This window comes from Callorhinus ursinus, unplaced genomic scaffold (genome assembly GCF_003265705.2).
Source record: "Callorhinus ursinus isolate GAN/ISIS: 27379988/994484 unplaced genomic scaffold, GSC_fseal_2.0 scaffold5, whole genome shotgun sequence".
NCBI classification, from domain to species: Eukaryota; Metazoa; Chordata; class Mammalia; order Carnivora; family Otariidae; genus Callorhinus; species Callorhinus ursinus.
Genome location: NW_027397067.1, coordinates 81,732,098 through 81,756,214, shown reverse-complemented (window position 1 = coordinate 81,756,214; position 24,117 = coordinate 81,732,098). Strand labels below are relative to the sequence as shown.

Below are 24,117 nucleotides of genomic sequence, written 5' to 3'. Positions count from 1 at the left end.
AGCCCCCCAGGCTTGCTCCCACCATCACTGCCAGCAGCCTGGCCCCATCCCAGGCTTGGAATGGATGACCGTGGCCTTTGTCTTAATCATGAAAAGAGTTTTGGGGACCGATCTGCAGAAGGGGGTTCAACCTCCAGGGAAAGCTGTCTTCTCTAAACACATCAACATCCTCCCATCCAGAGCCCACAGCCAGAGCGCAGGTCATGAGAGTCTTTGTGGAGGCCAGCACCTGTGCATGGGGTGTTGGGGGTGCCCTCAGGGGTCTGTCACCATGAGCCACGCCAGAGCAAGAGTGGGGCCCGCTGGGGTCGGGAAGGAGTCGCGGGGGCCCCCATGCGGGAACGGACATCTCAGCCTGGGACGCGGAAGGAAGGAGCTGACATGGCCCCTGAAGAGACAGAGTGCTGGAGGGCCTGGGCGAGAAGGGTGGGTCCGATGTTGGGATTTGGGGGACGCCTGGCGGTAGGTGGCCCTGGGACGGAGGGCAGGGCTGGGCTGTGCTTGTCAGTTGTCACATCCTCCAGGCCCGGGGCAGAGGGACCCCGGCCATCTGTCGAGTGAGGGCAGAAAGGTGGCAAGAGGGAAGGAGCAGGGAGACACAGGCCCGGCTCATGAGCACAGACTGGTGCCCACCGTGCCAGCCGGTGTAAGAGGCTCACGGCCCAGGTCCCCACTGCCTGGGGAGAGGCTGGGCGCTTTCCTTGGCTCACCGTCGGGTGCGTCCTCTGGCGGGCACATACTCATGGGTCCCTGTACACAGCGGGGCCTTGGGGTGCAGAGGGGAGGGAACCAGACCGGGGGCGGTGAGGAAGCGCAGGACAGCGCCCCGGAGGCCCCGCTCTCCGGGAGGACTGGAACAGAGGCCGGGAAGCGAGGCCAGGGCTCAGGAGACGGGTGAGGGTCCTTCGGGGGCAGTGGCGCGTGAGTGGGACAGTTTTGGGGAGCCCCTGGGAGTTAAGGTGGGGGCAGTGGGAGGGGTCCAAGGGATGCCAGAGCCCTAGGGTGGCTGGTGCTCTCAAAAGCGCCCTCTCCCGGAGGAAGAGCCCCCGGGTCAGGGCCCTGAGGGAGGTACACCCGCGCGCGTCTGCAGCGCTACCGGGGTCCAGCCCAGAGAGGGATTTGTGGGGCCCCCGGGGGGCCCCTGAGCCCAGCCGGCAGCATCAGGGTCACCTGGAGCCTTCTTAGAAATGCAGAATCTGGCCTGTCCCAGGCCCTCGGCGCCAGAAGGTGCCCCAGAACCAGGCCCCTCGCCATCTCCACATGCTGGGAGCCTGGTGCAAGGGTGGGTGGGCATAGACAGTCCGGGGGGGCGGTGAGGGCAGAGGAGGGCCCAGGCTGCCATGGGGCCGCCAGCCTCTCAGAGCACATGACCCCGCCACCCAGGCCCAGGCCGCGGCGGGGAAGCTCCTTTGGCGCCTCTGCCACGTTCTTGAGCTGTGGTTGTATGGATGGTGGGAAGCCAGTGCGGTCACTGCCGGGTGGACTCAGGATACGGAATCCCAGAGCCTCTAGGGAGGGGAGCCTGGGGCCTGGTAAAGACAGGAGGGCCTTGCATGTCAGCTCCAGGTAGGAACCTCATCCTTCCCTCCTTCCCTAGGTTCCCTAGAGCTCCTGGAGCTGCATGACCTAGGGGCCCCAGGTACGGTTGGGGTGACTGACTGAGGTGGGGGGACACCTGGAAGGTTGGGGTGACTGAGCTGGGGGCCCCCGGTAGGTTTGGGGTGACTGACTGAGTTGGGGGTCCCTGGGAGGGTTGGGATGATTGACGGAGGTCCAGGGTCTGAAGGGTTGGGGTTACTGAGGTCAGGGGCCCTGGTGGGGTTGGGGTGACTGATGAAGGTGGGGGACCCTGGTGAGGCTGGGGTGACTGACCAAGGCGGGGGGCCCCACTGTGTCTGGCCCCTCTTGAGCAGGTCTGTCTGGTCCTGCCCTCTGCCCCCCATCCACGACCGGTGCTCCCAGGAGGTGCGGTTGTCCATGGCGACTGCACCCAGTGATGACTCCCCCGGTCCCCAGGGGACTTCCAACCGCCTGTCGCCCACAGAGGAGGAGGAGCTGGATGTCGGTGAGCAGGGCAGGCAGGGGCCTGTGGGCAGCGGGGCTCCAGGGCCTTCAAGGGCCCGCGGGGCTATTTCTGGTCGGCTCTCTGTCCCCCCAGGCTCGGAGCGCACCCCTTCCCCGGGCCCTTGTTTCAGGTGCCCCGTGCCCAATTTTGAGTGTCTGCTCAGTGCAGGGTGTGGGCGCAGTGCCCAGGGTGCACAGAGGGTGCCGGGGTCTCACGTCTTCTGGGGGCGGGGACAGCTCCATGTGCACCTGATAGAAACTTCTGGAAAGGCGTGGCCTCTGGAGCCTTACCAAGCAGGGGACGCTTGCTTTGGAGCCCTGCTCTCCCCACCCGCCTGTGGCGCCGTGAAGGGCCACAGCCAGCCCTGCACCCAAGAAGATCAGGGTCACAGCCATGCGGGAGCAGATGCAGGAGGCACCTGGGGTCCCCCCTCTGTGCCGCCCCGCCTGCGGCCCCAGCAGGGAGTGGCGGGTGGTCTCCCGCCTGCTCTGGGGGCACAGACCCCTCGAGAGTGTTGGGTTTGTTTGTGGTTCCAGTGCCTGGCAAGTAGTAGATTCTCAACAAGCTCCGACTGAATGAATGAAGGAGCGAAGGATGGATGGATGGGTCCAGCGGGCAGCGGGTCAGCGGGTCAGCGGCACCAGTGAGGCTGCCTAACAAGCAGCCTCAAGCCTGGGCCTGGCTGTGGGTGTCAGCTGGGGTGGGGGGTCCCCGAGCGGGACACGCTCGGACACACCAGCAGGCCCGAGGCCGTGGGGCGTGCCGTGGCCGGGAGGGCCGAGCGCACGGGAGACGCTGGCTCCCGACCTGCGGGAGTGACGGGCGGGGCAGGGCCCACACTGCCCCTGACCCCAGACCTGACTTATTTTTTTTTATTCCCAGCAGGGTGCTGGCTTCACGCGCCCCTCTTTTTCCTGATCAAAGAAGTATCGATTATCTTTGTCAGGTGCCGGACAGTTTGGAAACCTGGACTCACGGTTATCTTAAAGCTCCCAGGCTGTATTTTGTGTCTGCGAGGAAGCCTGCTGGTGGGAGAACGGCCTCTCCCCTCGCCCCCGCGCCTCTGCGCCTCGCTGACACAGAAATCCTGTTTCTGATGGTTTTAACTTGCCTTTCTTTTATCAGCGGTGGGTGTGCGTCTTCTCATTTCTCTGCTGGCCACCGGGGTCTCTCTCCTCTCCACCCCTCTCCCGACCTAGGAGAGTTTCTTCCGTGGTACCACTGACCTTGTGTTGTACACGCAGCAGGTATCTCTTCTGTGGCCCCTGCGTGGCAGCTGTGCCGAGCGCGTGGGCCCCAGGTCCGTGGCGCTAACCCTAACACTCGTCTCCCTTTGTTTGTCTTTGTGTCACGTTGAGAGAGCCCTTCTCTACTCTGGGATTTCTCGAGTTACAAAGCCCAGTCTGCTCAGTGCGTTTACAGTCCTTTGGAAATTCCAATATCGTAACTGCCTGCTATTTATTTTGGTGTGAGAAGTAGAGTAGGGACCTAGGTTAATTTTTTAGTACAAATGATGAGCTTTGGGACCCCGCTCTCTTGGGCTGGAGTTCTGTGCTCCTGTGGTGAGGTGTGTTCCCTTTGACCCGCGCCTCCGGGCTGTGTCCCAGCGCCCAGCAAGGCACCTGCCCTCAGCGCTCCGTGCTCTCCGTCTCCTGCTGCTTTCTCCCAGCTTTCCCTGCAGACGCAGACGCACTGCAAACGAAGTCGCTTGGGCCCCGTGACTTAGGGGCCCAGCCAGAGCCAGACCTGGGAGGCCTAGGCTTCCCTTTGGCACCCCCAGCACAGGGCTGCTTCTCTGTGGTCTGCAGCTCACCCAGACGGGGCAATCTTGGAGGAGCCCCTGAATGACAGACTGCTCTGGGAGGAAGCACTCCTCGGCAAAATCAGGACCATGTCAGTCTTGCAGAAGAACGTGGTGTTGGACGCCATCCACCACTGCATCAAGGAGCACAGCCAGGTGGGACTCTGGGAGACCTGCTCGCCCCTGCAGGACATCCCCCTCCGCCACTTCAGGGCGCACTGGGGCCCACATTGCCCCTTGGCTTCCACTGGCCTCTGCGTCGCTGAAGCCCCTGACCTCCTGGGATGTGTGGCAGAAGGTGCCAGAAGGCAGGAAGGAGTAGGGGCAAAGGAGAGGGGCAGGCTGGACGGAGACCTTACCAGCTGGTGCTCAGTGCCTGGCAGCCGAGGGTGGGCCTGGGAGCCACATGGAGCCAGACACAGCCTGCCTCCTCCTCTAGGCCTAGGGGGCGGTAGAGGACAGGTGGTGTCTGGCCCTCCTCTGTGCCTGAGGACCTCCCAACCTGTGGGGTACAGGAGGCTTCCCAGCTCAGACCTCCTGCAATTGTGGGGGGCCAGGCCCTGCTCTTCCCTGATGCCCCGCATGCCCTGGCCTCTGTCCAGTGGTGGCTGACGTCCCGGGTCGGGTGGGGCTCTCCCGGCCTCTGTCCTCCACATTCCTGCTCCAGATTCTCTGGGGGCTCGGAGCTGACAGACAGGACTGAGTAGGGGGATAAACAGCAAGACCGATGCCCACAGAGGGAGACAGCTCCAAGCACACACAGACCTCAGCTTCGGAAGCTGGAAATCCGGCTGATGGCCAAGCCATGCTTGGGGACCCTGGCTCAGAGGTGGGGTGGAGGGGAAATCCAGCCAGTGGGGAAGAGTCTGTGCAAAGGCCCTGAGGCCAGCAAGATGGTGGTAGGAGAGAGCTGGGGAGCACTCTCAGGAGATGCCAGTGGGGCCAGGCCATCAGGGGCTAACCAGCCTCTGTCCTACAGGTAGGGGGTTGCCAGGGATCAAGCAGAAGTAGGCATGGCCAGAATCACACTTTGAGTGAGCCCCCTGGCGGGTTGCTGGAAGGTAGCACCCCCAAATCTCTCCTGACCTTTTGGGAGTAGTTTGTCTTCTCTGCTCACCCATAGGGGACCACCATCCTTGGGGGTTCCTGAGGGATTTGGTGTCCAGCTCCCCTGGGCGGGTCGGGTGGGGCCCAAGCCCTGTGTTCTGCCTGCAGCTCATCTGGAAGGAGGTAGCTAACACTGGCATCCAGGAGCTCCTGGCACCCTTGAACCTGGAACTCAAGCAGCCTTTGGAGAAGGTCAGTGCCTGGGCAAGGCTGCCCAGGGTGCCTATGTGTGCTCCGAGACCCCCACGAGGCTCTAAGTGTGGCAGAGCATGTGGCTGCTGAGGCCCCTCCCCACCCCCCAAGTGACTGTCATGGTCCGAAGCTCTGGGTACATGGACAGTGCCCCAGGCCCAGCAAGGAAGCACTGCAAGGTTGGGGGGGGCTGCGGGGACCCCCCCCGCGCCTCCTCCAGTCTCACACAGATGGTGGGCACAGCAGCCTGGGGCGGGGGCCGTGCAGTTTGGGAGGGGGCTCAGGATAGGCTCCCCAGCTTCCTTCATCCCTCACCCAGAGGGGGTGGCTGCCCCAGTCCCTGGCCCGCGGGGCCCAACACCTGCTCCAACCCGCCTCCTCCCAGACCTTCCTCTTCCACATTTACGGGCTGATCCTCAGAGAGAGTGCCAACAAGGAGCTGGTGAGAAGGCACCTGGCCGACCTCCTGGAGCTGTCCCACCAGTCAGCCAACCAGCGGGAGGTGGGTCCATGGCCCCCAGCCCCCCGGGCGCCCCCAGCCCCCAGCCCCCAGCCCCCAGCGCTGCGCTGGGAAACATGGGGCCGCCCGGTTGCAGGTGCAGCCCACAGCCGTGTCCCGGCTCCATCCTGCCCTGACGCCCTTCAAGGCCTGCCTTTGCAGGGCCCTCGGGAGGAGCGGGCAGGAGGCAGCAAGCACACCCGGCACGGCCGCGGGGGGACCCACTCTCGGGGTCCTCTGGCCCGCAGGGCATCGCTACTGCCATTGGTATTGTGTCTTCCTCCCATCTGCCGGCCGTCTGGGCAGTGCTGGAGCACCTGGGCCGCACCAGGCTCCTGCGGACCGCCTTCATGTCCCCAGACTGCCAGGTAGACGGGGCAGCCTGCGGGCGGGAGGGGCCGGGGGCCTGGAGATGTCATGCGGGCGCTCGAGCCTCATCTGCTCGTCGGAAACGTGACTGCTGCCCTGCCCACCTCCCTGAGGGGCTGATGCATGGCTTTCAGACTGTCTTGGTTCTTGCTGTGGCCTGGCACTTGTGAGCCTGGTCCCTGGGGCCCCACACATACGATCCAGAGCCTCTGTGGGGGTCTGACGGTCGGGAACTGCGGGCTGGCCCCGACCTCAGCTTCCTCACCTGGCACCTGCCCTGTGCGTCTACGTTGAGCACCTCTACTTTGCTATTCCTCGGCCCCTCGCTGGGAAGAGCAGATGCGCAGGAGACACTCAGGGGCCCTGGCCCGCCTGGAGAAGGAGCAACTCCCGCTAGAGGGCAGGGGAGCCAAGGGCCTTCTGGGGGAGGGGCCGGCACCAGTGCCCAGGGCTAACAGGCTCCATTCTGCAGCAGCTGGACCCCGACAGGCACTGGAGGTGGGTCAGCTGCACCTCCCTGCTCTGCTACGGGCGGATGGCGCTGCACGCCAGGGAGCAGATCCTGCCCTGGGTGGACAACATCATCTCCAGGATGGTCTACTACTTCTCCTGCAGCTGCTACGTGAGCCCTGCCCCAGCTCGGGCAGCAGGGGTGCGGGGTGTCTGCATGCACGCACGGGGGCCGCCTAGCCTCTGACGGGGCGGGCACTCGGGCTGTGTGGTGGCGGGCCAGGGACCGCCCGCTGACCCTCCCCTGACTCTGCACGGACAGGACAATATCCTGAAAACCAGCTTCCTCTCGGCCGTCATCATGCTTATGAAAGCTCTCAAGCAAGAGAACAGCACCCAGAGCTACAAATTCTCTCAGATACCAGAGCTTATCCAGTGCCTCCTGGTGAGTGACTCCCACGGGGACCTGCCAGCCGTTGATCACAGGGGCGGCCAGCAGGACACGGAGCATGCGTGAACCAGGCCGGGAGCTATCGCCAAGCACCTCTTGCTCTGACCCCCCCAGGGCATCCTCCAGAAGGAGCCCAACTTCCTGGCCACCCTCTTCCGGCAGAAGATCATACTGGTCATTGTGGGACTGAGGTAACTCTCCTTTGGGGTCCAGGAATGAAGACAGGTCAAGTCCTTTGTGTATTCGGTGGGAGTCCATGTGTGAGGAGACAGGTGCACGGTGGGAGGGACTGGCCCTGCTGAAGCCAAACCACCTACCATCAGGGACCGATTTGCTTTGTTTCCTATCCAAGACAGGTTGTTAACCTTGACACAGACTGATCCCTGACCTGGTCACACACCAGATCCTGGCCTCAGTCACACGCTGAGTCCTGCCCCTGGTCACACTTTGAGCCCTGACCCTGGTCACACACTGAGCCCTGACCTTTTTCACAGGTTGACCCCTGATCCCATTCACAGTGCTGACACTGACTGCAGAATAATTCCCACGTTTTCTCACAAATAAATGTCACTGAACCCAAGTGAATGAACTGGGATGGCCTCCCTCAGTCCCAATGAGCTCTGTTTTCCCTCACAGAACCCTCCCACCAAGCCAGAGTCTAAGGCCTGTCTGGAATCCAGATCCACTTCCAAATTTTAAGTTGTGAAAGCCTCTCCCAGCTGGGAATCTGTTTCAGCCAGGTCTCTCATTCCTGGACCATGGGCTCTATGAAGAAGTCCGGAAACTTCGTATTTCTTTTAGCAAACTACGGCCCAGTCTCAAACCCATGGTCAAGTCCAGGATCCTGCAGACCTGCTTGCAGAGCCTGTTCATGCTCCCACCCATGGAGAAGTTGAAGAGCTGCTTACCTCCGCTGGACTCGGCCCCAGATGTCATGGTGACTGCCTGTTCTTGGGACTCTCCCGGCTCTGGGCGCTGGGTTCTGGGTGCTGGGCTGGTTTGTCAAGCCCTTGCCGCGTGTGGGAGCGAGGGGAGCACAGGAGAGAACCCTGGCCGCCCGGCTTTCATCCTGGCTTTGCTACAGTCTTATCTTGACTCTGGAAAAGCCTGAGTCTTGATGTCTGTCCCTGCAGCGGGGCTCTGGTCTCCATGCTGCCCACTGATGTTCTGTGGTTCAGATGGGACCAGGGCGCAAAAGCACTCCCCAAACGTGTGCTGCTTCTGACCGCCTATCCGTCAGCTTCCACTGCCCTAACAAACACACTCCCCCACCAGTCAGGCCCAGCGTGTTGTCCCCCCAGGGGCTGGCAGGGACACACGGACACACGTCCACCCACACGCCAGCAGCCAGGCAGGTCCCGAGTGCCCGAAGTGCAGGCCAGCTTGCTCTCCATCCACAGGGAAGCAGAGTCCTGGTGAGCACTGACAGGAGGCTGGGTGACACAGTCCCCCAAGAATCATTTTTCTTTGAGGACTTTAGTTTCGGTCCCATGAAAACAAAGCAGAGCAGGCAGTGAAACTTCCAGCCCACAAGTGTTGTGTTAAGAACAGCACCGACAGGGCACACACACTCCTGCTCCCGGGAACCCCGTCATGAGAAATAGCAGACCGCCGTGGAGACAAGTCACGGCAGGGACGTGAGCTGTGCCCAGGCTCGGCTCCCAGGGAGCAGATGTGAACCCGGAGTCGGGGGTGCACTCCTGGGGGAGCTCAGAGGGTGAGGATCACAGGAGAAGTGGACCGCCGTGCAGCTAGCTGCGAGGGGGTTCCGCCGATCCTCTGGGGGAACTCTGGTGCCGAAGCAGCTGAATTAGAACACCAGCCAGCCAGGGCACCGGCCAGCCACTGGGGCGTAAGCTTGGAGGCCAAGTCCTGAGCGGCCAGCAGCTGGGAGGGGGTGCCTGGTCCCCAAGTCCAACATCTAATTGGAGCCCAGGCCAGGGCCTCAGAAGTGAGGCCACAGAACGTGACCCTGGGCAGGAGCTGGGCTTGGTTAACAGAGTCAACAACTGAAGTAGAATTGCCACAGGAAAAAAAAAAAAGGCACACATTCAAAGTATACAATTTTACACATTTTAACCTCTATTTGTGAAACTAGCCTTGCAATGAAGATGATGAGCCTATTTATCACCCCCAAAAGCTTCCTCGTGCCACTGTGGAGTCCCTCCGTCTCGCTATTGTCGTCATGATAGTTTGAATCTTCTAGAACTTTATACAAGTGCAATCATTCGGTATATGTTTATCTGCCTGGATTCTCCCCGCTCCACGTAGTGGTCCTGAGGTTCCTCTACACCGTAGCTCGTATCCGCGGCGCAGTCCGCTTTCCTGGCATACGCTCACTGGTCGACAGGCATCCTGTTGCCTCCGGTTTGCGACTATTACGAATACTGCTGCTGTGCATGCAGGTGTTTGTACAGACTCGATTTTGATTTTTGGGGTAAATGCCCAGGACTGGAATTTCTGGGTCATAAGGTAGCTGTATGTTTAACTTGCCAAACTGCCTTGCCACCGGGCTGTGCTGCTTTGTATCCCACCAGCACGGACGGGAGCCCCGGGTCCTTCCATGTCCACGTCAACACCCATGGGAGTCGGTCCTCAAGTCTGGCCATTCCAGTGGGTGTGTTGTGGTGTCTGGTGGTGGCTTGAAATTTAATTTCTCTACTGACTAAGATGTGGAGCATCTTTTCGTGTGCTTTTCACCATCTTCATATCTTCCTTGGTGAGGTGTCTGTTAAATCTTATCCCTAGTTTTTAAATTACATTATTTGTTTGGGCATTAGTTTCTAGAGTCCCTTTTATAGTTGCAATGTGAATCCTTTATCAGGTGATTTGAAAATACTTTCTTCCCATCAGTGGCTTATCTTTTTATTGTCTTAAGAGTCTTTTCTGAAAAGTGGAAGTTCTTGATCTTGAGGAAGTTCAATTTATCTATTTTTTCTTTCACGGATCGTGTTCTTGGTGTTGTATCAAGGAACTCTTTCTTTAAACCAAGGTGACAAAGATTTGTCTCCTAGGCTTCACTCTTAGGTCCATGACGTTTTGAGCTTTTACATGGTGTATGGTACGGACTGAAGCTTAGCTTCTTGCTGGTGTCCCAGGACCACCCAGGTCCCAGCTTACGGGTTGAAAAGACTGCCCCTTCTCTTCCGGATCACCTTTACGCCTCTGGAAAATCAGCTGGTCGTGTGTCTGCTTCTGTTTCTGACCTCTTTATTCTGTTCCGCGGATCTATTGATCTGTTTTTTGTTTTTTAAGATTTATTTATTTGAGAGAGAGCTAGAGAGAGCAAGCAAGCGAGAGAGCGGAAGGGAGGGCAGCAGGAGAGAGAGTCTTACGCAGAGTCCATGCTGAGCCCGACGTAGGGCTTGATTGCATGACCCTGAGATCATGCCCGGAGCCAAAACCAAGAGTCAGATGCTCAACCACCTGTGTCACCAAGTACCCTTAGCTCTATCAATCTGTTTATGCTAAAGCCACATTGTCCTGCCCTGGGGAGCTTCAGGTACATTCTGAAGTGGTGGATGTTCTCCAACTTGGTTCATCTTTTTCAAAGTTGTTTCCACTTTTCTGGGTTCTGTGCGTTTCCATGTGAATTACAGAATCAGTAGGTCGGCACACGGCGATTTTGATTGAGATTACAGTGAATCTATAGAACGATTTGGGGGAAACTGACACTTTGACATCATCTTGTCTTGTAATCGAGGAGCTCCACGTACCTCTCCGTTCACTTCGGTTGTCTTTAAGCCCCTCAAAAGCTCCCCGGTTTCCCGTGTACAATGTCTTGCACGTCTTTTGTCAGATTCTTTCCTGTGTATTTTGTATTTTTTTCTGATATTGACAGTAATATTTAAAGTTTTAATTTCCGCTTGTTCATTGCTAGTATACAGGGCTACAATTGACTTCCGTTACATTGATCTTGTACCTTCCTGAAACCCTGCTGAACCACTGATTAGCTGTTTGGAGCTTTCTATAGATTCTGTAGCATTTTCCACATGACTTCTGTGAGTAGTTTCCTTCTTTCTTTTCGGTGTGGATGCCTGCTCTGCCTCCTTAGCTTACCGCACGTGCTAGAACCTCCAGCAGCACGCTGACTTCATCTTCCCCGGTCCGACGGGGAAGGCACCCAGCTTCACCATCCGGTGTGTTGTTGCTGTGGTTTCTTGTGGGTCCTTAGAGGCTTTTCGTTAGGCTGGGAAGGTTCTCTTCTGTTTCCGGTTTGTGGGGCATGTTGATCAGGACAGATGTTGGACTTTGTCAAATGCTTTTGCTGTTTCTGTGGAGATGATCAATTTTGACACGTTGTGTTTTCATTTTCCCTCAAAGTACTTTCTGGTTTTAGTTTCCGCGCTGGGAGGAGTTCCTAGGGGTGCTGCCTGAGGAGCCCGGGGCGGGGCAGTGTGCCCACAGCATCTGCGGCTCCCTGGACTCGGCTCCCTTCTGGGGCCTTGGGGAGAGGTCTAACCCCCAGAGGGGTTGTGACGTAAAGACCGGGCGGCCATGAGGGTGCTGTCTGTCCTCACCAGGGACACGGTGGGCACACAGGGCTGGTCGTTACAATCATCTCCCTAGGCCCTGCAGGGAGGAGTGACCAAGCCCTTGCCGGGGGCAGTTCCTGGGACCCCTGGGGAGAGATGGGTGAGCGTGTCGGCCACGGAGGCCATGGCGCTGGCAGGCCAACCCCGGTGGACTGACGCCAGGTCGCGGTCTGTCCCCTTAGGTGCTGTACAAGAAATCCATGCAGGCGCTGGACCTGCTTCTCCAGAATTTCATCTCTGAGAACAAGAGCATGGATGAGATGTGCTTCCTCCTGCAGGTGAGGGTTGGGCTGGCATGGGGTGCAGAACAGAGGGCTCCCCCTTGCCCACCTCGATCCTGGCCTTGGACTCTCTAAGGTCCACTCAGTGTCGGTCCCTCGTATTCGGGGGGGGAGGGGCAAGAGGGCCAGGCTGGCAGGTATGCCCCATGCCGCTGACCCAAGTGCTCCAGGGGCTGTCCTCTCTCACGAGGGCAGCGGTGGGTGTTTTGGAAGAGCTAAGGACCCTGCAAGGAGCAAAGTGACCCACTGACCTCAGCTTCCGGCACCCCTGAGGGCGGGGAGCAACAGACTCAGGGATGGTCTGCGGGCTCCTGGCTTCCCTCTGCTGCCCTCCGCGGCTGCTGCAGCCCCCGAGGCAGCTGAGGGCGACCCAGGGCTTTCTGGATCACACGGTCCCGGACCTGGCCTCACCCGGGGGAGCTGGGCTGGTGGCCGGACACGAAAGCCTGAACCATCTGGTGGGCGGGACTGGCTATGGTCACCTCACCGTCCCTCAGCCCCAGCGGCCACGTCCAAGCCAGGTGGGTCCAGGTGGGTGCCGAGGGTGGGTCCACGAGGCTGACTGGGCTCTCAGGCTCGCCTCTCCCCATCGCAGCACATGGAGCCCTGGCTGCAGTCAGACAAGAGCCATGAGCGCAAGCGGGTGGTGCAGACCATCTTCCCGCTCCTCAAGTACGTGGTGGACTACGTGACGCTCACTGTGAGTGGTCTCGACACCCAGCACCCACAGTGGCGGGGGACAGGCAGGCGGGCCCGAGTGAAGGGAGGAGCAAGGAGCCCCCAGGGTGCTCCCGCCTCCGCGCTGGACCCAGCCCAGCCCCTGCTCCCGACTCCCACAGTCAGTATTCACCGAGTGTCCGGGCTGCTAGGCACGGTGCTGGGGGACAAGACGAAGTCCCTGCGGCGCCCCCGGTCCTGGGGCGGAGGTTACAGTTCAGATAGGGTGGTCGGGGAGATCTTGATGGCACGGCTGCCTGGGAGCAAAGACTTGAAGGAAGATGGCGAAGGAGACCGGGTGGTAGAGGGAGGGCACTCCCGCCGAGGGAAGAGTGCCGGCCAACGCCCAGAGGCCTGGGCCGTGAGACGCTGGGCCCAGGACGGACGGACAGCTGGACGGCAGGGGCATGCACGGGGCGAGGACATCTGCATGCCAGGCCGGGCTTCAACCTGCCCGGCCTCCCCAGGAAGAGGCCACGCCCTCCCTGCTGGGCCACCAGATAGGCCTGCTGGCGCTGCTGTGGCGGGACAAGGACCCGGTGACACAGAGCCACTCCCGCCAGTGCATCTACCTGCTCCTCCAGCTCCTGATCCAGCAGAAGGGTGAGTGGGGAGCCCCCGCCCCTGACCCAGGGGATGGCAGCTCCAGGCCTCCTGATGAGGTGCCCTCCACAGGGAGCACGGAGCAATTCATGCATTTGAATAAACTGAAGAACTTTGAAGCAAAGGCCCGCAGAGAGTCAGAAATGAGGTTCTACAACGTGGTGAAGGTGGGCCTGTCAGAGCTGCGGCGGGGAGGGGCGGCAGGACCCCCCACGGCCCCAGAGCAACGCCCCCCGTCTGCTGCCCCCAGCCCCCTGCCCATTCTACAGCCGATGCAGGGGCCAGGGCATGTGGGGCCAGGCCACGGACACGGCACCCTCCCACCTGTGACCTGGAGGTGCGGTAGGGCCCCCTGGGTCAGAGTCTAGGGCTCTCACTGATGTCTGCCCCTCTTGGCACCCGCTCCCCTGTGGCTCCTCACGAGGGCGCCAAGTGCGTCTGCTGGGGCTGGCCCACGCTCACTGCCTCTGCCCTTCCTGCCCTGGGTGCGTCCTTCCCAGGCTGGTCCCTCCCCCCAAGGTGCACCAGGAGTCAAGGGTTCGGGTTCGAGTCCGAGCTCCGCCTCCAACAGCTGGGGGAAGGGGGTCGTTCAACCCTTCCACACGTCGGTTTTCCCTGCCGTTCTAAGCGAGGGTCACTGGGCCTGACCCCCAGGCTGCACAGGCCTGCTGGGACGGGAGCCGCAATCCCTCGCCGGCTGGGCGCAGACGGACGGCCCCCGGGAACCCCGCCAGGAGAGCTGGGTGCTCAGAAGCCTGCTGTCCTGGTGGGGCCCCTGGAAACAGAGCCTGGGATGGGCAGTTACAAGGACGAAGCTGGGTGGCTCAGGACAGGGGAGTGAGAGGAGCAAGATGGGGCAGGGGTGAGCTGAGGGGGGCGGTGCCAGCCCGACACGCGGGAGTGTGGCAGCATGAAGTGCACCCCGCCCGAAGCAGGGGCTGGGCCCTTGTACCCGAGTCAGTCCCTGGCTGCAGGCTGCAGCTGGGGGCCCCGACCCCTGCACAGAACTGCTTGCTCCCATCACCACCCAGAGCAACTGCCCAGAGCAGACGCGGTTGGCAGGCTGTACCAGCCACCGAGCCGAGCTGGGGGGCAGGGGGTGGACACCCCAGGGCCTGTGGGGGGAAGGGGGAAAGGCAGGGTCCTTTGGGGGTCCCTGCAAGTCTGCACACCTGGCATCCATCCCACCTGAGTAAGAGCAGCACACCCGCCCCGGCCCCATCTCCGCGCCCACCCCAGGAGAGCCTACCCAGCTGCAGAGCAGGGCCGGTGGCCCTCTGGCCCCTCAACCCCACCCCTTGGCACAGGCCCTGAACAGGAGCCTGACCGTGGCCCAGCACACACAGCTCATCCTCGCCCTCCTGGGAGGGCTGTGCAGCCATAGCCGTCTGCAGTGCGACCTGGCCTCGCAGCTGCTCCTGATGATCTTCGAGGACCGCAGCATCAAGGCGGAGCAGGTGCGCCCTGGGCGCCGGGCCCTGTCTGCCGGCCCCGCGCGGGAGTCAGGGGGCAGCACGCCGGCCGCGCCTCCAGGGGGTCCGTGCGCCCGTGGGGGCACACACCTCGTCACAGAGAGCACTGAACCCCAGAGGCAGTGGGCCCTGAGTACGCCCCTAGCCCACAGCACTACACAGCCCTGCCCCTGCTACCCGAAATGGCACAGCCCAGCCGCCAGCAGGCCCCAGCCTCCTCGAGGCCCCAGAGCCCTGCCACGGCAGTCACAGCGACACCCTGCCCTGCTCATTGTCTTACTCAGCAGGAGAGCGCTCCCTGCCCAGCCCCCTGCCCCCTGGGCGTTTGACCGCCGTGGGTCTGGCCTGGCCCACCTAGTCCACAGCCCTCGCAGACGTTTTGTCTCTTGGGGCTGCCAGACCCATCGACCCTCCTGGTCCCAGGGACGGGGGGGAGGGGGGGTGAAGACATGGTGGCGGCAGGCAGCACTAGCCATGGGTCCGGCACGCGCGCAGATGCCTCGCTGTGGGCCGGGGAGGCCATGACGGACTCTGGCCCCGGCAGGGCACCGAGGCGGGGCCTGCGGGGGCTGCCGTGAGGCTCTGTCCTGCCTGTCCTTCCACGCGCAGGTGGCCGAGATCCTGCAGGGCCTGTTCCAGGAGCTGCCCTCTATCGTGTTCAAGGGCATCCTGCAGACCATGATGAAGGTGGTGACAGTGCTGGGGACTCAGTACGCCGAGGAGACAGTCGAGGTGATACTGTCCCTGTGTCACCCCTCTGAGAGGTGGGTCACCTGCGCCCACAACCCAGAGGCAGATACCCGTGCCTCGTCTGTGGTCGGCGCTCCCAGGCCACACACTCTCCCTGGGCAGACCCTGCTCCTGGGCAGGCAGCCGTGCGCAGGACTCTTGCCCTACTCCCCTCTCCTTCCCAGATCCTGGAACCAAGGCCGGGGGTTCCCGGAGCTGTTCCAGGCTGAGGGGTTAAGGCGGAGGCTCCAGCAGTCCCAGGAAGGGGGCTTTCAGCATGGAAGTGTCCCTCAGACTCAGAGAGCCCTTAAAGGCCAAACGGCAGGGGGCCCGGAGGTCAGCTGGGTGACCCAGGCCCACACACGGTCCGCCCCACCACCCTTCGGGGCTAGTGTTAGGTCTGCAAGTGCACCTGGGGACGTCAGCTGGGCCCAGCAGCAGGAGGCTGGAGCCCGGGACAAATGCGGGGGCCCCAGGCTGCTGAGAAGCCCCAGTCCGAGCAGCCCTGAGTGGTGTGTGTGCACTCTGAAGTCTGAGAGGTGCTGGGGACCAGGGTGCCCCTGGGAGCATCTTGGGGAACACCAGCCTGTCACAGGGCCACACTCCCTTCAACAGGGAGCAGGCCTCCCAGGGGTGCAGGTCCACGAGCCCCTCCTTCCCCAGGGAGACATGCCCAATGTGGTGCCACTTTGCCCAGTCCAGCCGTTCGTAGGCCGCCAGAGGGGTGAGCCCCGTGTCCCCAGGGAGGAAGCAAGCTGGGGAAGGTCACTCAGCAAGGGACTGCAGCATCATGGGAACGCGCACCAACGTTAGGGAAAGCTAGCTTGTGCTCTGGGCTTGGAGCAGGGGCCGCCACCTGACTGGCCATCAGGACACAGCCTCCTGGACCCCCCGAGGGAAGGGCTCCCCGTTCCCGAGGGGCCCGGGCATCTCCACTTCCACACGGCTGACAGGTCATCCTGCAGTCCTGAGGGTCACGTCCCACCGGCCCCTCTACCCCGTGGGGCCAGCCAGCTGGCAGGAATGGGCTCCCTGCCTCCCCAGACAGGTCCTACCCCTGTGGAAGGCCCTGGCCAGCAATACCCAGCTGGCCCGCAAGGTCCTCACCCTGCTCTATGTGAAGCTGAAGCTGCGGCCCCCTAAGGAGCTCATCAGGCTCAGCCAGCAGGCTGAGCTCATCTCCTTGCTGGTGAGCAGCACCACATCCCCACTGTGTCTCCCCCCCCCCCCCGGCGCCCCCCCGGCAACAGCATTGTCATTGAGGGGCCCCGTGGGATGCTGGGGTGACCTGGCAAGCAGAGGGTCTCAGTAGAAGCAGCCAAGGACTCTTGATGCTGAGCCCCAGAGTGGACACTCCCAGCCCCAGCCAGGTGTAGGCAGCAGGGGTGGGGGTGGGGGAGGGGCGGCGGGGAGCCGCCACTGCTGCTCCCAGCCGCCCAGCTAGCTCCGCGGGGGTGTCGCCTATCCGAGCCCAGCCCTGTTGCCCGCTGCAGGCCCTGGGTACCATTTACGAGCTCCTGTACACCCGGGAGTACAAGGCCACGGTGCACTGGGCCTTCGCAGGGATCCTCGTGGGCCTGCTGACACAGCTCCATTACCTGTTTGAGCTGGATGTGGTGGAGGGCATCTCGGACTACCAGGAGGACATCCTGGAAATGAAGCCTCTCAGCCCCTGCAGGTGGGATTTCTGACTGGGCCTCAGGGCCCAGCCCCCTCAGGACCCCCAAGCCAGGCCCTCTTTCTGGGTCCTTCCACACACCTGTGGAACCCCTGGTGGGCACCAGGCCCTGGGCTAAGCGCGGGGGACCCAGAAAGGGATGAACTCCAGCTCCAGCTGGAGGCTTGCAGTCCAGGGTGGGGAGCAGGGGGCACAGCAACCAAAAGCCAGCAGGAGCCGGGATCCTGAGGCAGAGTCAGAAGATGGAAGCTCACCTGGGCCCAGACAGGAGAGAGAGGCAGAAGAGGACCTTGTGTTCCGGGTGGAGAACCTGGCCCCGAGCCCTGACTCGCCTCCTCTAAATACCCCACGTGCCCCTAGGACCTGCCTGGAGGCCCTGAAGGGTCTCTTCTGGACTACCAACTACTGGGAGGTGTTTGCCTACCTCAAGCTGTTGAGAGGCTGGGAGCTCTTTGAGCACTCGGAAACCTACACAGAGGGAGTGACCCTCTTGGCTAGGTGAGCGCAAGCCTTGGGGGACCTGGCCCCAGAGAGCATCCCTTGTGGGGCTGCTCCTGTGCCCCGTCCTGGGACCTGTGCGCTAGACTCCGCTGCCTGGGCCATGTCCCTGAGAGGGCCAGGTCTGTTGGGGGCTTGGAGGGATCTCCCAGCCAAGGATGAAGGCCTCGGGGCCCCTGTGTCTGCTTCTCGTCTGGCAGGGCCATGGCCCACTACGACTGTGAGGTCAAGGCTGTCTTGGGGCAGGCAGTCATCTCCCTGAAGAGCTCCGAGGAACGGGACAACATCGTGGCCATGCTCATCATCACAGAGGTCAGCCCCTCCTTGGCTCTGCCCTGCCCCTGCTCCTCACCACTGTCCTCTGGCCCTTAAGAAGGTCAGAGAATTGGACTTGCTTCCGTACCCTCCAGTAGAGGGGCATCCTAAATTCTGCCTTCCGCGTCAGACCTGCTTGCTGCCTGGAAGTGCCCCCTTATGCCTAACCCGACTATCTCATGCTACAGGCCAATTTGCCCTGGCGGCTGACTGTGCCAACCCCACTCAGTTTCTCAACAGCCAAGAGCTCACCCAGTACATATCTCGGAGGACCATGGACAAATTCCTGAGCCTGGGCCTGAACAACCCCAACCAGCTGGTGCGGGCCATGAGCCTGAAGGGCCTCAGCAGCATCCTGATGCACCCCAAGAAGGTGAGAGGAGGGGCTGCCCTTCCTGGCCTTCCTCGGCCAGGAAGACTTTAGGGAGGAGGAGACATTTGAGAAGAGCCTCCACCGCGGGTCCAGCTGGAAGGGGTGGACGAGGGAGGCAAGTCCCGCAAGGCAGGAGAGGCTGGGAATGTTTGGGAAACCCTGCTGTACTGCATAGGGCCGGAGGGGCCTCTGGGGGCTGGGACTCTGGCCTCCCTACCTGACAGCCAGGCCAGCTAGGTGGCCTGTTCCTGCTCCACCCGGCACATGGAGGACTCACACTTGGCTGGATGGGGACGTCCTTCCTCCACCTGCCCTTCAGGCCTTCCAGAACATGTCCACGCCCCACAGTGCAGGCCGAGGGCTGGGGCTGAGGCCCCTGCTGCGCTCGCCAGGGAGGCGGCGTGGGCAGGGAGCGGCAGCCTCCGACGCGGCCCTGCGCCGTGGAGGTGACGGCCCGGTGGAGCAGGTGCAGAAGGCGGACGGGCAGTCCCGGGGCGGGGGGGGGGGGGCGCAGGGCAGGCCGGGGAGTGGCTGAGTCTCCGCCCCACCCCGCAGGTGGCGCTGCTCCGCAATCGGCTGGCCGGGCTGCTGGACGGCTTCGCGAAGCCCGAGCCCAAGGACCTCCTGGGCCTGATGGAGATCCTGGGCGACATCCTGCATCACCTGGGCACCCAGGGCGTCGGCGCCACCAGCCTCAAGATGGCCCAGCACCTGCTGCCGCTGTTCGAGGATGTGAGGGCCGGGGCGGCTGCACAGCCAATCCGAGCAGCCGAGCTGCTTCCCACCCCCACCCCCGGGGCTTGTGGGTAGAGTCCTCTGGAGCCCCGCGGAAAACTGGCCCGCAGGACGGAAGGTTCTGGGAGGCCTCTGCGCTGCCCAAGCCACGTGCTCCTCCACATGGAGGGCTGGGGCCGAGGGTGGGTGGGGCACAGGGGTTGGGGGAGGGGGCGGCAGCGGGCCGGGGCGGGGTCCGTAGTGCAGGGGTTGGGGTGCAGCCCGCGAGCTGACGGCAGGAGGAGCAGGAGGGGCGAAGGCCGAGAGGGACCTCAGGGCCCCGGGGGGCGGGCGGCGAGGGGCGCGGGAGCTGCGGTCCGCGAGGCTGGGTAAGGCGGGGGAGGCCCCAGCACGACCCCGGCCCGAAGCCCGAAGGGTCCCCGGCCGGCCGGGGTCCCCGAGCTAGAAAGTGGCAGGTCTGGCTGCAGGGCCTGCGCCCCAGCCCTCGCCCGGCGTGCCCGGGAGTGGACATGTGGCTGCCGCGGCCGAGGCCCCGCAGAGAACCCACCGAGGAGCGGAACCGGGGACAAATGGCCAATCCAGTCGGGGGGGCTGCAGCCACTGGAGGGGGTGGCTCGAGGAGCCGGGGCTGGCCAGAGAGAAGGCAGCCCTCGCTGGTGGGACAGGCCGGAGTGTCAGTGCTGGGAGGCCACCTGGTTAGCCGTCCAGCATCTGGGCCGCAGCAAGCCTGGCGGCCAGAGAGGAAGGTGAGAGAGGGGGCGTGGTGGGTGGGGGTCTGCTTGTGGCTGAGGGCTCCCCACCTCCCGCAGGAGCAGGCCCAGGTTCGGGGCAGAGCCATCTCCCTGTTCGGAGATGTCATCTACAGCGGCGGCAAGAAGTATCGGCAGGTGCTCAAGAGCTATGCCTTCCAGGCCCTGGTGCCGCTGCTCTTTCACCTGGTGGACTCCTGCCCCAAAGTGGTCACGGTGAGCGCCCCCCAGCCTTGCGCCCAAACATGCACACCGGCAAAAGGAGAGGGCCCATCCAGGGTGGTGCCTCCAATCATCTAATAACTTGGCTCGGCGCCCCCCACCCCTACCCAGGCAGCCCTGCCTGCAGCCCTGTTGCTCATGGCCACCTCCTCCCCAGCCCCTCTCAAGCCCCCAGCAAACTGCTTCCTTCTCACAAAGGGGCTTCCTCCAGTCCCATGCCTCCTTTCTGCCCATGTCCCAGACCATTAGACCCAGGAGCCAGCCCTCCGGACCCTTTGCTGGTGGCCTGACGGGGCTAGGAAGCCCTCGAGCCCGGGAGAGGGTGTGCCTCAGGTTGTGGGTCTGTACAGCCAGCCCCCACCCAGACCTGGCAACGGGCGGCTGCTGAGTGCCGTGTGGCGGAGCGAAGGGGTGAAAGGGGGGTGGAGGGAGACCAGGATAAGGCAGGGGTGTCGCCAGGTGGGAGGTGGGGGGGTACACATAGGAGTTCAGAGGAGAGTGTCAAGGTAAGCCGGAGAGGCTGCCTGGGGGAGGCTGGGCTATAAAAGCCTCGGAAACTGCAGTCTTAGGATAAGCTGCCCGGGGCCAGGGGCCTCCTAGTGAAGGAGGGCAGCACATTCTCTGAGCCAGCAGGAATGAACAGAGGAAGGGGAGGGCCGGCCCGGGCTGTGATCAGGGCCTCGTCATAGGTGCTGGAGGAGAGCACAGTCTCCTGGGGGACAGAGGTGTGAGCCCCTGGCAGGTGGACTTAGGAGGAAGCTGAGGGCTTTGTGGAGAAGACCAGGTGGGCCACTCCCCGCTCAACTCAGCAAGGCAGGGAGAGGCCCGCTTGGGAACAGGCCTGTCTCTGCTGAGGCCACTGCTGGGTTTAGGGTGGGGTAGGGTTGGTCCCCTCTGAGGTCTCTCTCCTGGGCACGTAGACCGCGTCTTTCTCCCCGTGTCTTCACGTGGTCATCCCCTTGTGTGTGTGTCCAAATTTCTCCTCCTCATAAGGACACCAGTCAGATTCCCCCAGGGCCATCCAGGAACCCCATGTCCTTAATCACCTCCGTAGAGACCCCGCCCACAGACAGTCACATTCTGAGGTGCTGGGGGTTACCTGGACAGACACGGTTCTGCCCGTCACAGGGGCACAGAGACTTTCTAAAGGAGTTCTAGACTAGAGGCTGTGGCTATTGGGTGTTGGTGAGTGAGGGGCCAGTGTTCCTTCCCTGGGTGCCTGTCCCTCAGCCCTTGAGAGAATCCCCCAGGGTCAGGAAGGAGGCCGGGGTGGCCAGAGTGACCACTGGCTTCTCGAGTTTTCCTGTGAATTAGAGCAGAACACCCACGGGGTGTGGGGGGTGAGACCCTACTGTGGGGGTGACCCTTGCCCCCATGGATGGAGCCCCCTCCAGGGCTTGGGCAGGCTCCTGGCCTGGGCACAGCTGTGAGTGGGGTCCTCGCTGGGCCCAGGACCCCCAGTGCCTCTGGGCCAGCATGGCTGCAGAAGGCCACCCTCTTGGGGTGTGGCCAGGAGGGCACTGATGATGGGGAGGGCTGAGACCCGCCTCTCCCTGCGTGCCGCCCACAGAATACAAAGCTGACCTTCCTGCGCTGTGCCATCCTGCTCAAGTGGGAGTTTCGGAAGGAGCTGTTCGGGAAGTTGGCATGGGGCCATGGCCTGGGTGCTGAGAACGACATTTTCATCTACATGGTAAGGCGCCGGCGCCCTCCTGGACACCGGGGAGGCGGACAAGGGCCGTGCAAACTCCGGGGGCCTCTGGGAATTGGCTTAGCCCCGGCACCCTCTAAGGGGCACCCCGATGGGGACAGGCTTGGTGCTGGAAGCCCCTTGGGTGGTCCCTGACTCGGTCCCGCGGGTTTGTACCGAAGGCCGGCTCCGTGGGGGCCGCTGCAGCCCCTGGGAGGGACACAGCTCCCACGGCTGCGGTTGAGGAGAACTTCGGGGGCATGGCCCCCACTGATGCCCCCAGTGCAGACATGAGGAGGGCCCTGTAGCTCCCGGAACTCAGGACCCACCCGCCCCCAGACATCGCTGGGCCCATGTCCCCTTCTGAGGACGGCTGTGAGGAGGTGGCTGAGCAAGAAACCCTAGCTCTGATTTCTAGCAGTCAGTTTATTTCTGAGTCGGCCCCTGTCCGGCTGGGACCTGTCCTTGCTGCTCAGGGGCCGCGATCCCAGGCTTTTCTTCAGCTTGGCGGTGGGCAGGCTGCCACACCTGGCCCATGCTGGATCTGGTGGAGGTGTGAGAGTCCGGGGGCCCTGCCAAGCCTGGGGGACTGAGAAGGGGGGGAGGCCCGCAGTCTGGGGGCAAAGGTGCCCAGAGAGAGGGAGGCTGGGCTCCCCAGGTCCGGAGCGCAGTTCCTCCCGTGGGTGCCGCCTCTCTGGGGGGCCCGGCGGGGCCTGGTGGGGCCGCCGTGCTGAGTCCCCTGCCCACTGCGTGTGGGATCGTTGGTTTTGTGCTTTGATGCGTGTGAATGATGAACCGTCTGCACGCTCCAGGTGTGGGTCCTTGGCCAGTTATTTGTATTTTTGCCCAGTTTGTGACTTGTTGACTTCACTCACCGTGTCTCTGGTCGGGCAGAAGTTCTGAATTTTACATAGGCAGACGTGTGACTTTCCCGTGGTTTGTGCTTGGGTCTGGATAAGAAACCCCTCGCTGCTGCAGGACAGTGCTGGTGCCAGGAGCGGCCAGGAGCGAGACCTGCAGCGGGGTGGGGGGGCAGGTTGGTTGTGCCCCCCCATCTAGGCGGTGCCGAGCTCCCGCCCCGGGGACGTGGGGTGCTGGTGACCCGCTGCGCGCAGAGGCTCCACGTGGCACCGAGCAGTCACCTGAAGCGCAGGTCGTGGGCACCTGCAGCCTGCTGCACCTTGACGCTTGCGGCTGTGAGGGGGACTCAGCGTCTGTCCGTCCGGATCCGTCCAGGGGTATGCTGGCGTCAAGTGGGAGGCGGGCAAGCTCCAAGGATCGTGGGACCGCCGGGACAGCCGGAGCAGAAGAGAGCCACGGCCCGGGGCTGAGAGGAGTGCCCAGGACGCCCCCGGCCCCTGAGCTGAGGGCCGGGCCCCGCGAGACCATGGCCACCACCCCTCGGGGCACAGCGGCCTGCGTGGCACACGACTCATTGCGGACAAACCCCCTGGGATGTCTGGGATGGTGCACGCGCGGAGCGGGCACGGGAGACCCCGGGCAGGGTGAGCCTGGGGGACCGGCGCGGGAGCCCGCTCCATCTCTCCACCACCGTCCAGCGAGTCACCCGGCGCCCCCTGCCCCCGCCCCGGCGTGGACGACACTTGGGGACCCGGTTCCGCGCTTAGAGAGCACGCAACGAGGGCAGGCTTGGGGCCGCGAGGAGGCGAGCTGCCCTGGGCACTGGGGCCTCCCGCGTCGGGTGCGTTTGGCCTTCTCAGGCTGCCACCCCTGGGAGAGGCTGCCTTGCCTTCCGTCCACCTCCGCTCTCCACACCCGCCTCTGACCTGCCCTCGGCACCCCTACTGGCGCTCGTCCTCCTGCGGACGGCTCCCTTCTCATGAGCTCCCGTTGTCCCCAGAGGTAACTGTCACCCCCGGGGGCTCGCTTGCCTGGAATTCCAGCATCGAGTCTTGCTCCGGGTGTTTTCCGACTATGGCCCACGGTGGGTTTTCAGCTCGTGTATCCTGTCGTTTCGGATTGTGGTCTTTCTCTTTGTGCGCCCCATTCCAGAGTCCTTCGTGCTGTCCCGCCAGTAGGACCTGGGACGGATTTGACCTGGCAGCTCTGAGCTGTCCTAGGCGCTCAGGTGGCTCTGCGCCGGATCGCCACTCCTCAGGGACGGGGCTCCTGCTCCTCACTCAGGCCACGAGAGAGACAGACTCCCTTCCGGTTTCCCTCTGCCTTCCTGGGTCCAGACTGCAGCAGTGCGTGTGTGATGCCAGGTCTGCTGGCTGCTCCCCCCTCCCACGGACGCGGCGCCTGCCGGGGACTTCTGGCTCTGGTTCCACCCCGCCCGCGTCCGTCCTGGGGACCTCTGTCTCGTGAGCTGCTGCAGAGAGGTAGAGAGCGTGTGCAATGTTAATACCTACTTTCCAAATCTTATCGATTCGTTAAATGGTCCGTCTGTTAGGACAGTGAACCGTCCACGTTACTAGGTCACGGTCACGGATTTCACAAAGTCTGTTTCTCTGTGACTGTATTTGCGTGTCGGCTACAGACTTCTTGAGACGAGTGCGAGCCTTCAGCACCGGCATCCGTGTGACCGTGGGGGTCCCGGGGGCGGCTCAGGTGCTGGGGGAAAGT

At 62.8% G+C, this 24,117-nt stretch overlaps 1 protein-coding gene across 2 annotated transcripts in view; it reads left to right on the top strand.

The window, feature by feature from the left end:
• The first annotated feature begins 190 nt into the window (after nucleotides 1–190).
• Nucleotides 191–24,117, top strand: part of LOC112823003 (maestro heat-like repeat family member 5) — a 26,852-nt gene continuing 2,925 nt past the window's right edge. For both annotated transcript variants that reach the window (XM_073892742.1, XM_073892743.1), the window contains exons 1-25: nucleotides 191–426; nucleotides 1,598–1,639; nucleotides 1,914–2,065; nucleotides 3,874–4,022; nucleotides 5,082–5,165; nucleotides 5,551–5,667; nucleotides 5,913–6,032; nucleotides 6,506–6,655; nucleotides 6,806–6,928; nucleotides 7,049–7,125; nucleotides 7,736–7,871; nucleotides 11,652–11,747; nucleotides 12,346–12,450; nucleotides 12,935–13,070; nucleotides 13,143–13,237; nucleotides 14,378–14,527; nucleotides 15,152–15,306; nucleotides 16,316–16,460; nucleotides 16,765–16,949; nucleotides 17,310–17,447; nucleotides 17,648–17,759; nucleotides 17,992–18,135; nucleotides 18,691–18,867; nucleotides 19,680–19,835; nucleotides 21,412–21,534. In XM_073892742.1, coding sequence (XP_073748843.1) covers nucleotides 1,978–2,065; nucleotides 3,874–4,022; nucleotides 5,082–5,165; nucleotides 5,551–5,667; nucleotides 5,913–6,032; nucleotides 6,506–6,655; nucleotides 6,806–6,928; nucleotides 7,049–7,125; nucleotides 7,736–7,871; nucleotides 11,652–11,747; nucleotides 12,346–12,450; nucleotides 12,935–13,070; nucleotides 13,143–13,237; nucleotides 14,378–14,527; nucleotides 15,152–15,306; nucleotides 16,316–16,460; nucleotides 16,765–16,949; nucleotides 17,310–17,447; nucleotides 17,648–17,759; nucleotides 17,992–18,135; nucleotides 18,691–18,867; nucleotides 19,680–19,835; nucleotides 21,412–21,534 — 2,961 coding nt within the window. In that variant the 5' untranslated portion in view covers nucleotides 191–426; nucleotides 1,598–1,639; nucleotides 1,914–1,977. The remainder of the gene's footprint in view (nucleotides 427–1,597; nucleotides 1,640–1,913; nucleotides 2,066–3,873; nucleotides 4,023–5,081; nucleotides 5,166–5,550; nucleotides 5,668–5,912; nucleotides 6,033–6,505; nucleotides 6,656–6,805; nucleotides 6,929–7,048; nucleotides 7,126–7,735; nucleotides 7,872–11,651; nucleotides 11,748–12,345; nucleotides 12,451–12,934; nucleotides 13,071–13,142; nucleotides 13,238–14,377; nucleotides 14,528–15,151; nucleotides 15,307–16,315; nucleotides 16,461–16,764; nucleotides 16,950–17,309; nucleotides 17,448–17,647; nucleotides 17,760–17,991; nucleotides 18,136–18,690; nucleotides 18,868–19,679; nucleotides 19,836–21,411; nucleotides 21,535–24,117) is intronic.